Here is a 19,860-nt window from a genome sequence, read left to right as displayed (position 1 = left end):
ACAGCAAAGCCAGTTAGCTAGAGAGGGAGCAGGGGCATGCAGCCAGTCCTCCCAGCCTTGGCCTGTCCTGCATATTCTTGAGCTGAAGAGAGCCAGTGGATTAGGCTGTGTTTCTGGAGTTTTTGTTGTATACCTTCTGGATTCTGTGTAAACTGGGGGATAAAGACCAGTTAAAAGAGGTCAGAGAACCTGGGCAAAAATATTCCAATACTAGCTGACTCCAACCAAAACATACTGTTAGCCTGCCTGGCTACTGGAGAAGTAACCCTGAAGGCATGGCAGGGAGGGGGCTATCACCCCTGTGTGTGTCCTGCATGACCCTAGAGTCCAGAGCAAATTAAGGCAGTGCCTCCAGCAGGAGACTTAACTTGCTCAGAGCCTAAGGGCGAGGAATGGGGTAAAGGATAAGAGGTGGCTTCAGCTATTCTGTCCAATATGAAGGCCACCAAATTCAAATCTAGCTCCTCAATTACACAAGTCACACTCCTCACAGTTAAGAATGTTTCCATCTTGCAGTGATTGGTTTGGAGGAGCACCTTAATCCCTTCTCATCCAGAACCCTGCTCTACACTCCCCCACCCTCTGCCTTTATGCCTCAGAGGCTGGAGTCCTAAGGCTCTGAGAGAAAGGGGGCTTCCTAAAAGGGTAGGCTTTCGATGAACTTGCAGTCAAGAAGACAGAACTCCTGCTTACTTGGCATCTAGCCCCATAGGTAATTCACTGTTTGTTCTTAGTGTGATGAAGGGAATTCTTTGGCCAGAATCAAGTAGCTGAGCAGACAATCTGTATTTTTAAAAGCCAATGCTAGACTTCCAGGCAAGATGGGGGCACAGGTAGATACACTTTGCCTCCTTGCACAACCAAAAGAAGGACAACAACAAATTTAAAAACAAAAAATAACCAGAACTGACAGAAAAATTGAACTGTTTGGAAGTCCGACAACCAATGAGTTAATGAAGAAACATTCACCCAGAGTGGTAGGAGGGGTGGAGATGGGCAGCTGAGGTAGAGAGTACTCAAGGCAAGGCGGCAGCCAGAGGACTGGAGGACGAGGGCAGGTGAGGCTGCAGTTGGCGGATCGGGTGGTCCCACATTAGAGTGGACATAAACCAGGAGAAACAACTGGGAAGAGAGACAGATTATGCAACCCAGGGTTCCAGTGCAGGGAAATAAAGCCTCAAAACCTCTTAGACTGAAAAATCCTGAGTGTTGGGACATCAGGAGAAATTCCCAGCCTCACAGGAGAGACTGCTGGAGAGACTCACAGGGTCCTGGGATGTAAACAAACCCATCCATCCAGGAATCAGCACCAGAAGAGCCCAATTTGCTTGTGGGTAGTGGCAGAAGTAACTGAAAGCCTGCTGACAGCTGAACAAGCTGCTCTGTTCTTTCTCTGACCCCTCCCCAACATACAGCACCACAACAGAGCAACATGGGTTGCCCCGCCCTGGCAAATACCTAAGGTTCCACCCCTTACTATGTAACAGGCACAGAGACAAAAAAAAATATGGCCCAAATGAAAGAACAGATCAAAGCTCCAGAAAAAAAACACAACTAAGCGATGAAGAGATAGCCAACCTATCAGATGCAGAGTTCAAAATACTGGTAATCAAGATGTTCACAGAAATGGGTATGGTCGCAAAATAGAGGAAAAGGTGAAGGCTACACAAAGTGAAGTAAAGGAAAATGTACAGGAAAACAACAGTGATGGAAAGGAAACCAGGACTCATATCAATGGTTTGGACCAGAAGGAAGAAGTAAACATTCAACCAGAACAGAATGAAGAAACAAGAATTCAAAAAAATGAGGAGAGGTTTAGGAACCTCCAGGACAACTTTAAACATCCCAACATCCGAATCATAGGGTTACCAGAAGGAGAAGGAGAAGAGCAAAAAAATGAAAACTTATTTGAACAAATAATGAAGGAAAACTTCCCCAATCTGCAAAGGAAACAGACTTCCAGGAAGCTCAGAGAGTCCCAAAGAAATTGGACCCCAGGAGGAACACACCAAGGCACATCATAATCAAATTACCCAAGAGTCAACAGACGGATGGATCAAGTGGAACTGCAGGCCAAAGGTCCCTCTGCTGGGCCTTCTACAGCAGTTTTCCTCCAATTAAATCACTGGGATTTTAAGAATACCTTAGTTACTTTTCCTAGATACCAATTTAAACAAATACATTGTAAAGAACAAAAACAAAACCCTGCAAGGTAATCAGGGAAATGTGAGCAGGCACTAATGAGTTTATGCTATAAAGAAGTTACCATAAAGTTCTTGTGAGATGCTAGCTCCTTTCAAAGAAATAAACCAAAATATTATTTTATCTGTAAACATAGCTGGGATTTGCTTCAAAATAATCCAGAGCCAGGGGATAGTGGGAGATGGGGATAGATAAAACAAGACTGGCCAGGCAAGATTTATTGCTGAAGCTAGGTGACATTCACGGGGGACCATTCTATTCTGCTTCTACACATGTTCATGCTTTCTACATCAACTAAGCAAGCAGCTGGCCTCTGACTGAGAATCCCATAGCACCATCCAACTGGATGCCCAGGGCCCCAAGGACACCTCAGCTTGCCTGCTTCCAACTGTTTTTCCTTTCTGCCCCCCCCCCCACTTTTTTCTTTTTATGTCTCTAATCTTATTTAGCCTCTGCTTGGGGAAGCCCTTCTCCCAACCTGCTCTTGCTGCAGTACCTGTCCTCTCTGTCTCACTCTATTCTGCCACCGCTCCATGCCCAGCCCAGAACACAAGCCCCTGAAAGCCAAGACTGGGCATTCTCTTCCATTCCCTCCTCAGGCTGGCATAGTCTACCACTCCAGCGGGAAAAAAATCCACAAAATTCTGTCACTACTGGGGGTGATACTGATAAAAATGATCATTTACTTCACACTCCCCAAGTGCCAAGCATGATGCTGCAACCATAACCTGAGTCACCTTGATCCTTACACTAATCACCTGAGAGAGGTATCCTCATCCCTGTTCTACAGGTAAGGGAAAGGCTCAGAGAGGGTAAGTGACTTACCCAAAGTCACACAGCTGGCCAGTAACAGACCCAGGATGCCAACCCAGGCCCAATTCCAAAACCCACTCTCATCACGCAGCATTCACATCCTCCAGGGTCCTAGACGTATGTTTTCACTAGCCCCCCTGGGAGTCCTACCAACAGAGCTCAGACACGGAGAGGCTGAAACAGGGACTGTGGAGGGCCACAGGAGGTGGTCATGTCCTAAAGGATCTGAGCATCAGGCCTATATACCAAAGGTGCTATGAAGGCACTAGAATCAGAGGGTGGTGGGATCAGTTTGACATGACAAAAAAGTCACTTAGCTAGGGGAACAAGGCTGGTAGCAGGAAGCCCCACCATGAGAGTGGTTCCCAAGACAATGAGGACAAAGCACTCAGGAGGGGAGATACCTAGACTGTGAAACAAGGGCAGTTTCAGTTTTACAAGATGAACTGGGTCCTGGAGGTTGGTTGTACAAAGTGTGCACAGACTCAACACTACTGACCGATCCATTTAGAAATGGTTCAGATGGTCACCTCGAGGTTATGTATATTTTGCCACAATTTCAAAAAACACCATAGGATCAGGGGAATCACATGTGATAAGACAGAGGGAAAGGCAGAGCACCCCCAGGCTTCTGGGCTGACAGTACGCCATCCTGCTGACCTTCTCCTCCTACCCTCTGGTTTCCTCATTCCTTCTGATGGACCTCACTGGCTCCCCTCCCTCCCATATACCCATGCACGCAGGTGATCCTCCGGCTTCTGCCACAGCTGCCACTCCAAAGATGCCCTCAGCACATCAGCTTCAGAAGCTTGGTGTCCCTGCCAGCTCCTCCTCCGCTGTCTCCCATCAAACCTCTCAAACCTGTTCCCCACTCTCAACTCACGCTACCACACCCTGGTTCAGGCTGCCAGCATCTCTCACTCTAGCGACCCACAACTTGGTCTCCCTGCTCCCAGGCTGCTCCACTCCATCCCATGCACTGTCGCCAAAATATGAACACACAACTCTGACCACGATGCAGCACCCCTGGAAAAACACAGCACTCTACCACATGGAGAATGAGTACAAGCTCATTCAAAACCCTCCAGCCTGTCTCTGGCCACTCCTGACCCAGCCACACTGCTCTGCCTCCCTCCCCAACTTAGCCAGTACCTATGGACATTTAGGCACTGAGTCAATGCCTGCCAGCAATACATGTGCAAACAAAAGAGACAGTAAGGAGGACATGGACACTGGGAACAGGATCAGGAGGCCCACAGAACCTGGCCTGGCTGAGACACACACAAAATGACAATTGAGAGGGGTTTCCCACTGCTTCTGGTATCAGAAAAACCAGGGAAGGCGGGCTTGGTGTTGGCTAGTGGGGAATTAGTTAGACTGTAAGAATGCTGGAAAGACAGATGGGTTGTTCCAGAACAATGTTCATGATAAACTCAGTGGAAAACGCAAGTTCCCACATGACAGTTACAGCTTGACCCAGTTTTTTTTAAATCCTTACCAGAGGATATGTTTATTGATTTCGGGGATAGAGAACTGGAGAGAGAGAGAAAGACAGAATGGGAAAGAGAGAGAGAGAAACATTGATCGGTTGCTTCCCATATGCACCCCAAGCAGGGATAGGACCTGCAACTTTTTGGAGAACAGGATAATGCTCCAACCAACTGAGCGACCCGGCCAGGGCTTAACCCAAGTTTCCAAGAAACCTGTGTAATCTGTAGGGAAAGTAGCCTGGTGCAACAGTCACCTGAAATCTGAGTTCTCAGCTCTGCCAATAACTACCTCTGGGAACTCAAGAGAAGCTCCTGAATGACTCTGAACCTCAGTTTTTTCTTCACAGAGCTACTGTAAAGACTAACACGTACCTAGCACATAAAATGCTTAACAAATGTTACCTGCTCTTAGGCATAGAAAAGTCTGGAAAGATATATAGCAAAAGTATGTAAGTCAGCAGTGGTAACGGTAGCATTTCAGATAACTTCTTTTCTTATTTATTTAAAACCTTATCTTCCAGCCCTGGATGGTGTGGCTCAGTGGATTGAGCACTGGCCTGTAAACCAAAGGGTCACTGGTTCCATTCCCAGTCAGGGCACATGCCTGGGTTGCAGGCCAGGTCCCCAGTAGCGGGTGTGCTACAGGCAACCACACATTGATGTTTCTCTCCCTCTCTTTCTCCCTCCCTTCCCCTTTGTCTAAAAATAAAATAAAAAATTTTTAAAAACCTCATCTTCCTCCAAAGGGTGTGCTGCCAAATGACTTAATCTTCAGATGTAAAAAAAGACTAAAAGATTATAGTCATCAGACTCTTAAAACTAAGACTAATAGGACATACAGGCAGGGAGATTTTAAGCTTACAGATTGTGCAGGCACCTTCCTACCAAAAGTCAGACAACAACTACTCTGGGAAAAAGCAGCCCACTATCTGGCCTCCGGCCAGAGGCAGGCTGAAAACCAACGACCTAGTGCTAAGAGATCACAGGCTGGGATTCGAACAGGGGCTCGGAACTAAACATGAGCTTGGGCTTGGCCACTTAGGACCTGGCTAACTCAGGCCACTCCATCTCTTTTGGACTGCCCTTTTTCCAATTATAAAGGCCCACAGAATTATGAAGTGTTATTAAAGTCCAGGCTTCGAGCAGAGCCACCAAAGGAACCACACAAACAGCTTACACACACATGGGCAAGGCCATGCAGGCATCCAGTCTTGCAGATAAGCCCTTCTTTGAACAGATGAGAGCACTTAGTGGGAGAGAGAGGGGATGCTTATCCAAAGATACATAGCTGCTGAAGTGACAGCACTGGCCTGGCATCTCCAGTCTCCTGACTTCTGATTCCACATCCTTCTTCCCACCCTGCCTGCCCTCCTAAGTGCAAACATCCAGAGTGTGTGGGTGTGCGCTGTTGATCTGTACCCCATGACACCAGGTACTCCAATACGGTGTGGTAAGGCTATTCACATGCTGGTCTCCCCGCAACTACTCTATCTTCTTTCTGTGGCAACAACCCAGCATTGTTTCATGTAGAGTAATGGTCAATTTTTTTGTTGAGCTAAGACCATTGCGTGGGACCGCACAAAACAATTCTCATAATACAACCAAACTTGACCTGCCAAAGAGAAAGAGAGAGACCTCTTTCTCATTCTTTCACACAGGCTTATAGGCAGCTAATGAAAGTTAGTGGTTCATTTGAAAAAAAAAAAAGAAGTACAAAAGTTCACAGGGGCACTTAAGAGAGATTAGCCTGCCATACAGGGTAGTGTGTAATGACAGAGGAGAGCATTCTTCAAAGAGAAAGAGCTTCAAAAACTGCAGGGTGAGTGCACCATGGTTTCTGAGAGAACCAACCAGGTATGTGAGGAAAGCGAGAGTATGCCAAGGGTTTCAAATGTACATGACTGTGTCCAAGCCTAGATGAAGTCTACCCCAGGCAGTGGAACCCTGCAACACAGCCACAACCGCTGACTGCCGATGGCCGATAGGGTAGTGCACAGGGGGAGATGTGCCAGGCCAGTGCCAGCCAAGTGCTAATGTGTGTGGTGGAGTCAGCTGACCAGGGATGGGTCTGAGGGTTTGCACTTCTAACAAGCCGCCGGGTCCTACCAAAGCTTCTGGGCCATGGGCCACACTTAGAGTAGGAAACCACCAATATGGGAGAGTGGGGTTTTTTTAAAAATAAAAATTTCAAACCAGCTCACACATCTGTTGAGCAGGGAATTGGTTAAACATGCGAGACTCCCTTCACATGACAGAACACTGCATAACTGTGAAGAACAAGAGAGGTTTGCATGAGTCATTTGGAAAAATCAGTAAGATATGTAGTTTGAATAAAAAAGGCAAATTAAAGCTGAGGGAAAAAATCTATAGCACTTGTAAGAGAAAACTTACACATAATGACATTTCAATTATTACCTGTTGCTGTCTCTGGGGATGGGACTACAGGGAGCTCACTCTCTTGCCCAACATTTCTGTATTATTTGAAGTTTGGGGCAGGGGAGGGTGGCTTTTTTTTTTTTTTTACAATGATCAGGTGTAACTTTTGTAATCATCATAACAAAGATGACAGTTTTGCTTTTCAAGTGTTTCCTGCAAGCGGCATATGGGTTGTATGGATATCAGGTTCGGACAAGAAACATTTCCATGGTTAATGTGCAAAGAGAGAAATTCCTCAAGGGCCACCGCCACCTTATAAGATCTGACCCCTGGACTAGGGAGGAGTATATATGTCCTTTTTTGAATGGCTACTAGACAACAGAGAACAAAGCAGGATCACAAGAGCAAATAGGAACAGGGAGCCCAAAGTTCACTCTGTTCTCCCAACCTCTGTGCATCCCTTTGGGAATAGTGTAGGGACTGCTTTTCTTTTTTATTTTATTTACTTATTTTTAGAGACAGAAGGGAAGGAGAAAGAGAAGGAGAGAAACATCAATGTGTGGTTACCTCACACTTGCCCTCCACTGGGGTCCTGGCCCGCAACCCAGACATGTGCCCTGACTAGGAATCGAACCAGTGACCCTTTGGTTCATAGGCCCATGCTCAATCCACTGAGCTACACCAGCCAGGGCAGGACTGCTTTTCTTTTGAGGCACCCATTTAGGTTAGAATGGAAACTTCAAACTCTTGTGTATCTTGATTGTGGGGGCAGCACCTGACTCCACTCATTGGTCAAAGCACTGAGTTGAGCACACACTCGTTTGTCTGGTACACCTAGCGATGCCCCCTGGTCCAGGTAATATCTTCCCTGGAAGAGATTCCAAAAGCACAACAGTCAGGAGAGTGAGATTTCGAAGCCACAGTATATAGGGGAATAAGCACCATTCTATCTGCCACCATGGTGACTGCTTCAGAACTCACTTTCTGGACTTTTGCCAGCATTTCTCAAGTGGAGCCCCACAGGCAACCCTACAGGTAGCGCCGGCTGACTCCCTCCTGGTGGCCCCAGCCTTCACTAAAGGGCACTAAGGACTCATCAGCTTTTGCAGTAGCTCAGCCACTAACTCTCAGCTGCCATGAGCCATGACCACAAGTCTTTTAATATCCTGTTTGGCCCTACCTCCCCGGCCCTTTATGAACCTACACACACTTTTACAGATGTTTCCCTTTACAAACCTCAAGTCCTATTCAAATCAACCCCACCCAGACAGCCATGGATTCTGAAAGGTAGCTAACTATCTGCTATTCACTTCCTCCTCATTTCCATTGTCTCCCTGCATGCACTCACTATGACAACTGTCTCAGCAGAGAACACTAAGCAGGTCAGGGGTAGAGCACAAGTCCTGAGACAGCCACTCAGGGGAGTTAGGACCGCCCCAACACAATGACACTGTTATACCAGTATGGGGCCCACACTGTAGCACCTGGTCCATAAGAACTGAATTGGATCTTGGCAATCCTTCTGCTGAAAATCCACATACACCAGCTCAACAGAAGGCAGGCGCAGACTGAGAGAACTAGCTCTCTAGGAATTCAGAGTAGTCACCAGCGGTGCCTCCTTTCTTTTAAAGTGCACAAGCTACTCTTTCTAGAACTTGGCTTGAGATCATAATCAGACCCTCCCATTCTATTTACTGTCTCATCTACCTTCTCCCTCCTTTGGAAATTGGGATGCTTGCCTGTCTGTGGTCTTCCAGAATCTCTCCTGCCACACAATCGCAAGAGCCTTTGGACATAATGCCATCAAGTCCAACTGTAATCTAAGTCATTTTGAGTAGCTGGCCACTCCAGTGTACTTTGTCCTTCTGAGAGCTCAATCATCTTATCCAAATGCTTCCTTGACCCTTGACCTTCTGCCCACCATTCCTTACTTGAGACAGCAACAACAAGGGGACTGTCTTCTCCCCATGTCCTACACCATGTTTCATGGTCCAGAGCTCACCACAGACTTCCGTCTTCCTGATACTATTCTTAAGCTCTGTGTGCTCTTCTATGGCAGCCCTTGCTTTTCTTCCTGTCCTTCCTATCCTTCAGATGAGATGTGAGCTGGCTGGGGAGCCCCGAGCACCTCTGTGGTCCCTGAGACTTGGGGCGTCATCGTGTCCCATTTCCCCCGCTCCCAGGTAGATGGACTCGGAATCCTGTTTTTGAGACCTGGTCTTCCAAACCTGCCTCCCTTTCAGTCTCCGCCTATAAGATCATCATCTTTTCAGAGTTTTCCTGAAACCCTGAAATCCTAGGGTGTCTGACTCCTCCCAGCCTTGGTACTTTCCAACTCTTGTGATCAGATGGCTCACCATGAAGAGCTGTCTGCTCTTTCCAGCACCACCCTTGCCACTTTCCAACTTTGACCCAGAGAGGGCAGGCTTACCTGAGCAACTGACTTTATTTCTGAAAAACTGAAACCCAGGTAAGTCATTCTAATGCCTAGTGAAAAAGAATGTCCAGGTGATGGGCGCTGGGAGATCCCAGCCCAACGATCCACACACTCACCCTGCCTCTAAGTATCTGCACAGTGAGCGGCTTCCCAATACTTCTGGAAGCCCTTAGCCTGAGTGTTATGTCTACCCCCTGCCAGTCAGCATTCTTGAAAACAGCCAGGTCCCCGATCAGAACCCCTGTAAGCAAGAGGCAGTAAACCAGCCCCAAGCTCAAACGGATGCTTTCTATCAATCAGTGTAGTCTTGCCCAACTAGCCAACCCCATGGCCCTACTCAAGGCATTCAATCTTACCAAAATAAAAAAAAAAAAAAAAACCACTAGCAAAACTCAGACCACGGTCCAACACAATATGCTCTCACTGCTCCCACAAGGGTTACATCTGGGAAGACCCTAGGACACAGTTGGTCTCAGCCCCTTCAGGCCATTTCTGCCCACTCTTCCCAGGGCAGGACCCCATACACAAAAAGCCTGTTTAATTGGTCCCTTTTAAACTGGGCTTCAAAGGGCCTCTCCCAGAGGAGGGAAACACCTCACTTATGTCATGCTATGTACAGAGAACAAGCTGTTAATGTGTTTGCCCTAAAAGAGCACATGGCAAGTTGCAGCACGGCCAGAACTTGAGTCTTCTGAACTTCCAGTCAGTCCTCTCTCACTCTTTACACTGCCTCTGGAGGTCGGAGGAAAAATTGGAGACCTCTGGGGAAACTGTGGCTCCTCTAACACAGATAGGCCTCTGGTTCAAGGCCATGAACTGAGGAATCAGTCACAGGCTAGCTCAGGGGTCCCCTCATAGTCCCTTACCCCTCCCTACTCACAAGGACAGCAGCAGGGAAAAACCAGCAATGTAGAGATTCCTCTGGGCACGGAAAAGCTTCATGTGGAAATGTTCCATGGCTCCGGGGTTGTTCTGGAGGTTCACTTTCTCTGTCACATCATCATACTTCCTAATCTCACGTATGGCATCTGTGGTGGAACAGAGAAGAGACACAGGGTTTAACTCCCTCTGGATCAAGTCTGGGCTGTCCAGCTGAGACAGTGAGTCACGGAGGCCTTGATTCCCTCAAACCATCTCCCCTTACCGCCCCTTCTACACGCACCTCGGGGGATGCCTGTCAGAGCACTACCCTCAGACCCTCTCTCCTCCAGCTTCTCTCAGCTCCCTCCCTGGCCCCATTCTACCAGGGCCACAAGCTTTGCTCTCTGTCTCAAGATGCTAGCCAAGTCTAAGGCATGGCTAGCCCAGAGCAGCTCCCTTTTCCCCACGGTTCCCCGCAATGTCTGGTTCTGTTTATCTCAAGTCAGACAGGCCAGCAGCCACCCCAGATAAGCCAGGGTGGTCCTAGTTACGGAAATGTCTGCTAAGGAGACAGGAGCTGTCTAGGAGACAAGGACCAGAGGATGCCTGGTAAAGATTCAAGCGTTTTTGTTTCTAAACTTTTTAACAGGTTTTATTTAAACCATTTTATTCAGATTAAAAAAGGAGTTCGTGCTCACCAAGAGTGCAAACATTCCAGAAATGGGGAAAAAGAAAGATTCCCATCACACAATCACCTCCAGTTGGGTATACAATATGTGGTCATCTTATCTAAAGCTGACACTTTCAGTCACATTACCTATGTTACTTTGATAATACACACCTGTATCTGAAATTATCCTAGTTACATGTTTACTGTCTGTCTCCCCCAAATTAAACTACCAACTCCACAAGGGCAGAAAACTTTTCTACTACATCCCAGGCCACAGCACAGTTCTAGGTTCCCAGGGGGCATGCAAATAACTGCAGAATGCTGAAGAGCCTCCGCTCCTTAGAGCTGTTAGACATGCAGTACTCTATAAATATGTTTATATCTACCTTTGTACAGTAGAAATGGAAACATCCCATACCTACTGCTTTCTCCCCAAACCTGAGACACCTTTTTAAGTCAGTACATGAAGACCTACCTAAAGAGGGCCCTTAACAGACCCCCATATAAGAGGGGAAAGGTACCACTGTATGGGTATTTGATTCTTAATTCCTGATTTGAGACTGCTTGGTGTTTTAGGTGATCTTACATTATAAAAATCTGCCTTCCATCACTGGTGCCTTGTGTTAAATCTGTATCGTAAGGCAAGCACTCTCCAACACTGTCAGCAGGTGTATAAAATGGACAACTCACCTATTTTCACAGGAGACTTCGAGTTCCTGTCTCCCCACTTTCCTTTGTGGAATCCTACCCCCAAAGGCATGGCACTAAGAGGGGGCACCTTTGCGAGGTATTAGGTCATGAGCGCAAGACCCTCATGAATGGGATTAGTGCCCTTATGAAAGGGTCCCCAAAGAAATCCCTCACCCCCTTCTGCCACGTGAGGATAGAGCAAGAAGGCAGTCATCTTCCAACTAGGAACAGAACTCTCATGACACATCAGTTCTGCTGGCACCTTGGTCCTGGATTTCCAGCCTCCAGAACCATTAGAAATAAATGTATTTTTTAAGCAAGTAATAAAGGTATTTTTAATACAGCAGCCCAAACTAAGACACAGAATTTACAGTAAAACATTCATATCCTTGGGTTTATCAATTTCACATCTATGAATTTATCCTACAGAAGCACTTACATAATTTTACAATGATATTAGGATACCTCTAAAGAAGGAATTAAATTAGAATATAACCTTGTGATAGAATACAAGCATACTGTATTTGATTGCACCTCACAGATACGGAGTTTTCATCAACACTGAAGCAAGACCCTCCACCAGCAAAGAGATTATGACTCACCAAAGGCTCAAATGGTTAGCATCTTTTAACAGTAAAGTATTTCTAATTAAGGTATACACATGATTTTTATAAACATAATTACACACAGGCTGCAGTATAGTAGAAACATATCTTTTATATGCCCTGGGAAAACAAAAAATGTGTGTGACTCGCTTTACGGTATGATATCCTCTTCACTGCAGTGGTCTGGAACTGAAACCACAGTATCTCTGAGGTTGCCTGTACCATCAGCCCTCCGTAGGTGTGGGTTCCACATCTGTGGATTCAACCAATGCAGATCAAAAATATTTGGAAAAAAATGTTACACTGTTGCTGATGTGTATTGTGTAGTAAGGCCTATGGTGGTTGTGTCTGTACTGAACATGTACTGACTTTTTTTGGTCGTTATTCTCTAAACGATATAGTGTAACAGTTATATAGCATTGCATGTATTAGGTATTATAAATAATCTACAGATGATTTAAAGTATACAGGAGGATGTGCATAGGTTAGATGCAAATACTATACCATTTTACATAAGAAGCTTGAGCATCCACAGAATCTGGTAATCACAGGGATCTTGGAACCAATCCCACAGATACCAAAGGACATTTCTATTACACAATCTTTAAAAAGAAAGAGACTTCTATAAAAAGATGTTGTAAGATATAGTAAGTGGAAAAATGTACAATTCAAAACAGTGTGTAGTATATTAATAAAGACGTCAGCATAGAAAATGCCTACGGAGATGTACAATAAAGCATTAATGCTGGGGGGACTTCCGGTCAAGATGGCAGTGTAGGGCACACATGGCTTGCCTCTTTGAACAACCACATCAAAATTACAACTAAAATATAGAACCATCACTTGGAACCACCAGAAATTTAGTAGAATAAGAAGTCTGACAACTACAGAATTAAAGAAACCACATTCATCCAGACTGGTAGGAGGGTTGGAGATGTAGAATGGGCTGGTCCCACACCCACATGTGGTAGATAAAAATTTGGGAGGGATATCTCCACCCAAGCTGCTTTTCCATATGAGTGGCTGGTCTTAGCTCATACTGCACAACTTTCTAAATCCTCTCAAACAAGCAACAGCTGGCCTCAGTGAGTCCCGGCACTGGCAGCAGCCAGCCTAGACTCACAGTTTCACTTCACCTGGAAATCTCCAAGCCCAGCACAAGTGACAACCACCTAAGATTGCTTTATACCTCAGGTAGGGTGGTCCAGAACAAAACACAGGTTGGGGCTGACCTTGATCTGCACCACCTGGGAAATCTCAGGGCCAGAGCATCCACTGGACTGCTACAGACCATGTCAGAGCACCACCACCCTGCCCCTGCACAGCTGACCCTCCACGGAGGGCAGAGTTTGGTGGTCAGTGGTCACAGACAATCCTTGCAGCTGATTGGCCTGGGTAAGTCCCTCCCACTGACCTGCCAACAGCAATCAAGGCTCCACTACAAGAGGAGGGTGTACTCAGCCCACACAATGGGTGCACCTCGAGTACCTAGCCTGGGTGACAGAAGAGGCTGTGCGCTACAGGACACCTACCGCATCAGGCCATGCTACCAAGATAGGGAGCCAGAGCAGCTCTACTTAATACATAGAAACAAACACAGGGAGGCTGCCAAAATGAGGAGACAGAGAAACATGGCCCAAATGAAAGAACAGATCAAAACTACAGAAAAAGAGCTAAATGAAATGAAGATAAGCAATCCATCAGATGCAGAGTTCAAAACACTAGTTATAAGGATGCTCAAGGAACTTAGTGAGGACCTCAACAGCATAAAGAAGATCCAGTCAGAAACAAGGGATACACTAATAAAGAACAATTTACAGGGAAACACAGTAGAGTGGATGAAGCCGAGAATCAAATCAATGATTTGGAACATATGGAAGGAAAAAACAAGCAATCAGAACAAAAAGAAAAAAGAATCCAAAAAAAATGAAGATACTATAAGCAGTCTCTGGGACAACTTCAAGAGATCCACCAGTCACATCATAGGAGTACCAGAAGAAGAAGAGAAAGAGCAAGAAATTAGAAATCTATTTGAAAAAATGAAAAAAAAAAAAAAAACCTCCCCTAGTTTGGTGAAGGAAATAGACACGCAAGTCCAGGAAGCACAGAGTCCCAAACAAGATGGATGCAAAGAGGCCCACTCCAAGACACATCATAAGTAAAACACCAAAGGTTAACGATAAAGAGAGATCTTAAAATTCAGCAAAACAAAAGAAGTTAGTAACCTACAGAGGAGTTCCCATCAGACTGTCAGCTGATTTCTCAAAAGAAATTGCAGGCTAGAAGGGATTGTCAAGAAACAATCAAAGTCATGAAAAGCAGGGACCTATAGCCAAGATTGCTCTACCCAGCAAAGCTATCATTTAGAATTGAAGGGCAGGTAAAAAGAGCTTCGCAGACAGGAAAAAACTGAAGGAGTTCATCATCACCAAACCATTATTATATGAAATGTTAAAGAGACTTACTTAAGAAAAGAAAGATCAAAACTATGAATAAAATGGCAATAAACACATACTTATAACAACAGAATCTAAAAAACAAACTAAAGAAACAAGAACAGAGACAGAATCATGGATACTGAGAACATTTTGATGGTGGCCAGGTGGGAGAGGGGTGTGGGGGAACGGGTGAAGAGGTGAGGGGATTAAAAAGTACAAATAGGTAGTTACAGAATAGCCATGGGGATGTAAAGTACAGTATAGGAAGTGGAGTAGCCAAAGAACTTATACGCATGACCCATGGACTTGAACAATGGTGTGGGGATTGCTTGAGGGAGTGGGGGATGCTGGGTAGATGGGCACAAAGAAGGAAAAATGAGGACAACTGTAATAGCATAATCAATAAAATAAAATTTTGTAAAAAATCATGACCCTGGCTGGTGTGGCTCAGTGGAACTGAGTGCCGGCCTGTGAACCAAGAGGTAGCTGGTTCGATTCCTAGTTAGGGCACATGCCTGGGTGGCAGGTCAGGTCCCCAGTTGGGGGTGTATGAAAAGCAAGCAATCAATGTATCTATTGCACATCAATGTTTCTCTCCTCCTCTTTCTCCCTTCCTTCCCTTCTCTCTAAAAATAAATAAATAAAACCTTTTTTAAAAGAGCATTCATAGCCCTGGCTGGCGTAGCTCAGTGGATTGAGCTCGGGCTGCGAACCAAAGTGTCGCAGGTTCGATTCCCAGTCAGGGTACATGCCTGGGTTGCAGGCCGTGACCCCCAGCAACCGCACATTGATGTTTCTCTCTCTCTCCCTCTCTCTCTCTCTATCTCTATCTCCCTCCCTTCTCTCTCTAAAAATAAATAAAACCTTAAAAAAAAAGAGCATTCATCATGGTGAGATATGAAATTATGGGGGACTTCAACTTTCTATGCTTTATTTCTGAATTTTTTGAAATGTCACTTTTGTAATTAAAAAAACATGTTTCTCTACACTGTCATCTGCATCTAGGAACCCACCACCTTAAAGACCACCTTGGCCAATGGCAAAGATCAGACTGAGGATGGTGATGTTAGGCCATACTAGCCCAAGTCATGCAACAGAGTACTGCTCTCCCTATCTCAGGCCTCTAGCCCAGAGCAGTTAACCCTAGACCCTCATCAAGCCCACTCCCCAGCCAGCTCTGCCCTAGGGCCCTCTCAGTGAAGACTTGAGGCCAGTCAGGACTGCAGCTATAGCTGGTATGCCTATTACCTTTCACTACTACTTGCTAGTAGCTAACACATATTTGCAGAAGCCGCTGTAGAGCTCTCTGAATTACAATCTTAACATTAGGGTAGGAAGCAGCTTGTCATCCTAGCCAGATGTCTCTCTAGAACTTTCAAGCAATTTCCCAACTCCAAAAAAGAAAGGTGACTTTGCTAACTAATGGGTTCTCTTCAAAGGGCTTCCCTGGCCCACTCAGCTCAGTTAGGAAATGGAGAACTCCTAGAGCCTAGTTTGCATAAGATAAGGCCCTGAGGAAAGACCCTCAGCAGGTCCCCACCTGCTCCAATTCTCACTCCAATCCCACATTCAAAACCAAAAGCAGCCCTGGCTGGTATGGCTCAGTGGATTCAGCACCAGCCTGCAAATTGAAAGGTTGCTGATTCAATTCCCAGTCACGACACATACCTGGGTTGGGGGTCAGGTCCCCAGTTAGTGGTGCAAGAGGCAACCACACATTGATGTTTCTCTCCCTCTCTTTCTCCTTCCCTTTCCCTCTCTCTAAAAGTAAATAAATAAAATATTTCTTTAAAAAGCAAGCTTCCAGCCAACATTGAGGTGTAGGTAGATTCATTTTGCTTCCTCACCCAACCAAAAGAAGGATAACAACCAATTTAAAAACAAAAAACAACCCAAACCACCAGAAAACTGAACTATATGGAAGTCCAACATCAAGGGAGTTGAAGAAGAAACATTCATCCAGACTGGTAGGAGGGGCAGAGATGGGCAGCCAGGGTGGTGAGGACAAGTGACGAGGCCATGGCTGGTGGGAACCAGGAGGGCGAGGCTGTAGCTGGAGGACCCAGCGGTCCCACATTCACATGCAGGTAAGCTGGTAGGAACAACTCAGGAGCAAGACAGACTGTACAACCCACGGTTCTAGTGCAGGAAACTAAAGCCTCAAAACCTCTGGCTGTAGAAACCTGTGGGGGTTGTGGGATGGGAGAAACTCCCAGCCTCACAGGAGAGAGTGTTAGAGGGGTCCACAGGACCCTAGAACACATACAAACCCACCCACTCAGGAATCAGCACCAGAAGGGCCCAATTTGCTTGTGGGAAGTGGGGGAAGTGCTGAAAGCAGGGCAAGAGCTGAGTATGCGGCATTATTCCCTCTCTGACCCCTCCCCACATACAGCATCACAACACAGTGACATCAGTAGCCCCACCCTGGAGAATACCTAAGACTCCACCCCTTACTACATAACAAGCACACCAAGACAAAAAGATATGCCCCAAATAATAGAACAAATCAAAATTCCAGAAAAAGTACAACTAAGTGATGAAGAGATAGCCAACCTATCAGATGCAGAGTTCAAAACACTAGTAATCAGGATACTCACAGAAATGGTTGAGTATGGCCACAAAATAGAGGAAGTAGTGAAGGATATTCAAAGTGAAATAAAGAAAAATATATAGGGAACCAACAGTGAAGGGAAGAAAACCGGGAGTCAAATCAACAATTTGAAACAGAAGGAACAAATAAACATTTAATCAAAACAGAATGAAGAAACAAGAATTAAAAAAAAAAAAAAACACAAGGAAAGGCTTAGGAGCCTCTGGGACAACTTTAAATGTTCCAATATCCAAATCATAGGGGGACCAGAAAAAGAGGAAGAACAAGAAATTGAAAACTTATTTGGAAAAAATAATGAAGGAGAACTTCCCCAATCTGCAAAGGAAACAGACTTCCAGGAAGTCCAGGAAGCCCAGAGAGTCCCAAAGAAGGTGGAACCAAGGACTTACACACCAAGGCACATCATAATTATCCAAGACAATAGATGAGGAGAATCTTAAAAGCAGCAAGAGAAAAGGAGACAGTTACCAACAAAGGAGTTTTCATAAGACTATCAGCTGATTCTCAAAAGAAACCTTGCAGGCAAGAAGGGGCTGGAAAGTATTCCAAGTCATAAAAAGCAAGGACCCACAATCTAGATTACTCTATCCAGCAAAGCTATCATTTAGAATGGAAGAGCAGATAAAGTGCTTCCCAGATAAGATCAAGTTAAAGGAGTTCATCATCACCAGGCCCTTACTACATGAAACATTAAAGGGACTTATCTAAGAAAAAAGATGAAGATCAAAACTATGAACTGTCCTGGCTGGTGTGGCTCAGTGGATTGAGCACCAGCTTGCAAACCAAAGGGTCGCTGGTTTGATTCCTAGTCAGGGGACATGCCTGGGTTGCAGGCCAGATCCCCAACAAGGGGCACATGAGAGGCAACCACACATTGATGTTTCTCTCCTCTTTCTCCCTCCCTTCCTCTCTCTAAAACAAATAAAACAAACCTTAAGAAAAAAACCATGAACAGTAAAATGACAACTCACAACTATCAACAACTGAACAGGAAAAAACAAAAGCAAACAACTAGAACAGGAAAAGAATCACCGAAATGGAGATCAGATGGAGGGTTATCAGTGGGGAGGGGGAGAATGGGGAAAAGTTACAGGGAATAAGAAACATAAATGGTAGGCACACAAGAGACAGGGGGAGATTAAGGATAGTATAGGAAATGGAGAGGCCAAAGAACCTGTGTGTATGACCCATGGACATGAACTAAGGTGGGGAATGATGGTGTGAGGAGGGCTACAGGGGGAAGGGGAATAAAGGGGAGAAAAAATGGGGTAACTATAATAGCATAACCAATACAATATACTTTAAAAAATGTAAAAGCACATGGAGCCCTGGCTGGTGTAGCTCAGTGGATTGAGCACGGGCTGCGAACCAGGTATCGCAGGTTCGATTCCCAGTCAGGGCACATGCCTAGGTTGCAGGCGATGGCCCCCAGCAACCACACACTGATGTTTCTTTCTCTTTCTTTCTCTCTCTCTCTCCCTCCCCCGCCCTTACCTCTCTAATAAAATAAATAAAATCTAAAAAAAATCTAAAAAAAAAAAAAAGCACATGGAAAGCCTGGCTTTTCATGCTCAGGGGATGATATGCATATTCCCTACAGGAGAGAACCCTGATTGGAAAGAGCTATCTCTCGGAGACTCGCCAAATATTTCAACAGCAAGGTATGCAGGCAGCTGGCACCTACAGTACATGCCCAGGAACACACCTGGCCTGTTCAGAGGCAGTCCTGCCTGAACATATCCCGTCAGGCCCTGAGACATTAGGAAGAAATGTCCAAAACAGCAGCTAGTGGGTGGGGCCATGCAGGTTCCCCTAAACTCTGCCTCCCTGCCCTCCAGCCTCTCCTGCATTTCCACTGGGGACTAAAAACAAAGAAGTGCTCTGAGCTTAAGCAAACATCACATCTTGAGACAGGACCACTTTCTGTAGCAGACCCAAGCCAATACTTTGGGAGTCCAAGCAGGGAGATGTACTGATCACTAACCGAGCAAAACATACATTTAACAGCCAGACGAGAGTTTCACTAATTCCTCTGGTCTCTGAATAATCATGCCACCAGCACACTGCAAAATGTTTGCTTTCCATCTTAGCACCACCGGCCCCAGGGCCCTATCCCTGAGCATGCCCTAGGACCAGTTTATCTTTCAAGCCCCTGCTGGTGTTCACCTCAATGCGGGGTTTATAGAACTTCAGTGCTGGAAAAACATGGAAAGTCCTGAAGTTTGACCCAGATCCAGAAAGGTCTGGGATCTGCTCCCTAGATATACTGCCAGATCCCTTCGTCACCCCTGTACTACAGAACACAGCAGCTCCCTTCCCAGTTAGGATTCTTGTCTACTGGGTCACTCAGTCCCCTAATCGTGACCTATTCCAGGTTGGAGAGACTGATGCTACCAAGTAACTGGAGAACAGCACTACTTAAACCAAAGTCAGCATGGGCCAGTTAGTTTCTCTTGGTTTCAATTCTGGAACAACCCCAAGGAGCTGCCCCAGACACATGAGGTGGTCATCACAGGGTCCACAAAAACTGCTGGTTAAAGCAAAGGACCTATCAGCAGTACCCTCTTCATGGGTGAAGGGAGTCTCTTCCCCAAGAGAAAGACAGGAGCACTTAAGTGGTCTGTCTCTGAGAAGCCAAAGCTATACAGTACATGTGGAACATGG

General features: G+C 45.8%; 1 protein-coding gene across 2 annotated transcripts in view; it reads right to left on the bottom strand.

The window, feature by feature from the left end:
* The window catches only part of BCAP31 (B cell receptor associated protein 31), a 31,477-nt gene that overhangs the window by 8,502 nt on the left and 3,115 nt on the right, over nucleotides 1-19,860 (bottom strand). For both annotated transcript variants that reach the window (XM_036016848.1, XM_028523025.2), the window contains exon 4: nucleotides 10,199-10,346. In XM_036016848.1, the coding sequence (XP_035872741.1) occupies nucleotides 10,199-10,346 (148 nt within the window). The remainder of the gene's footprint in view (nucleotides 1-10,198; nucleotides 10,347-19,860) is intronic.

This window comes from Phyllostomus discolor, chromosome X, assembly GCF_004126475.2.
Source record: "Phyllostomus discolor isolate MPI-MPIP mPhyDis1 chromosome X, mPhyDis1.pri.v3, whole genome shotgun sequence".
Classification (NCBI taxonomy): Eukaryota; Metazoa; Chordata; class Mammalia; order Chiroptera; family Phyllostomidae; genus Phyllostomus; species Phyllostomus discolor.
Note: the sequence above shows the minus strand (reverse complement) of the source record. Positions and strands in the feature narration are given on the sequence as shown.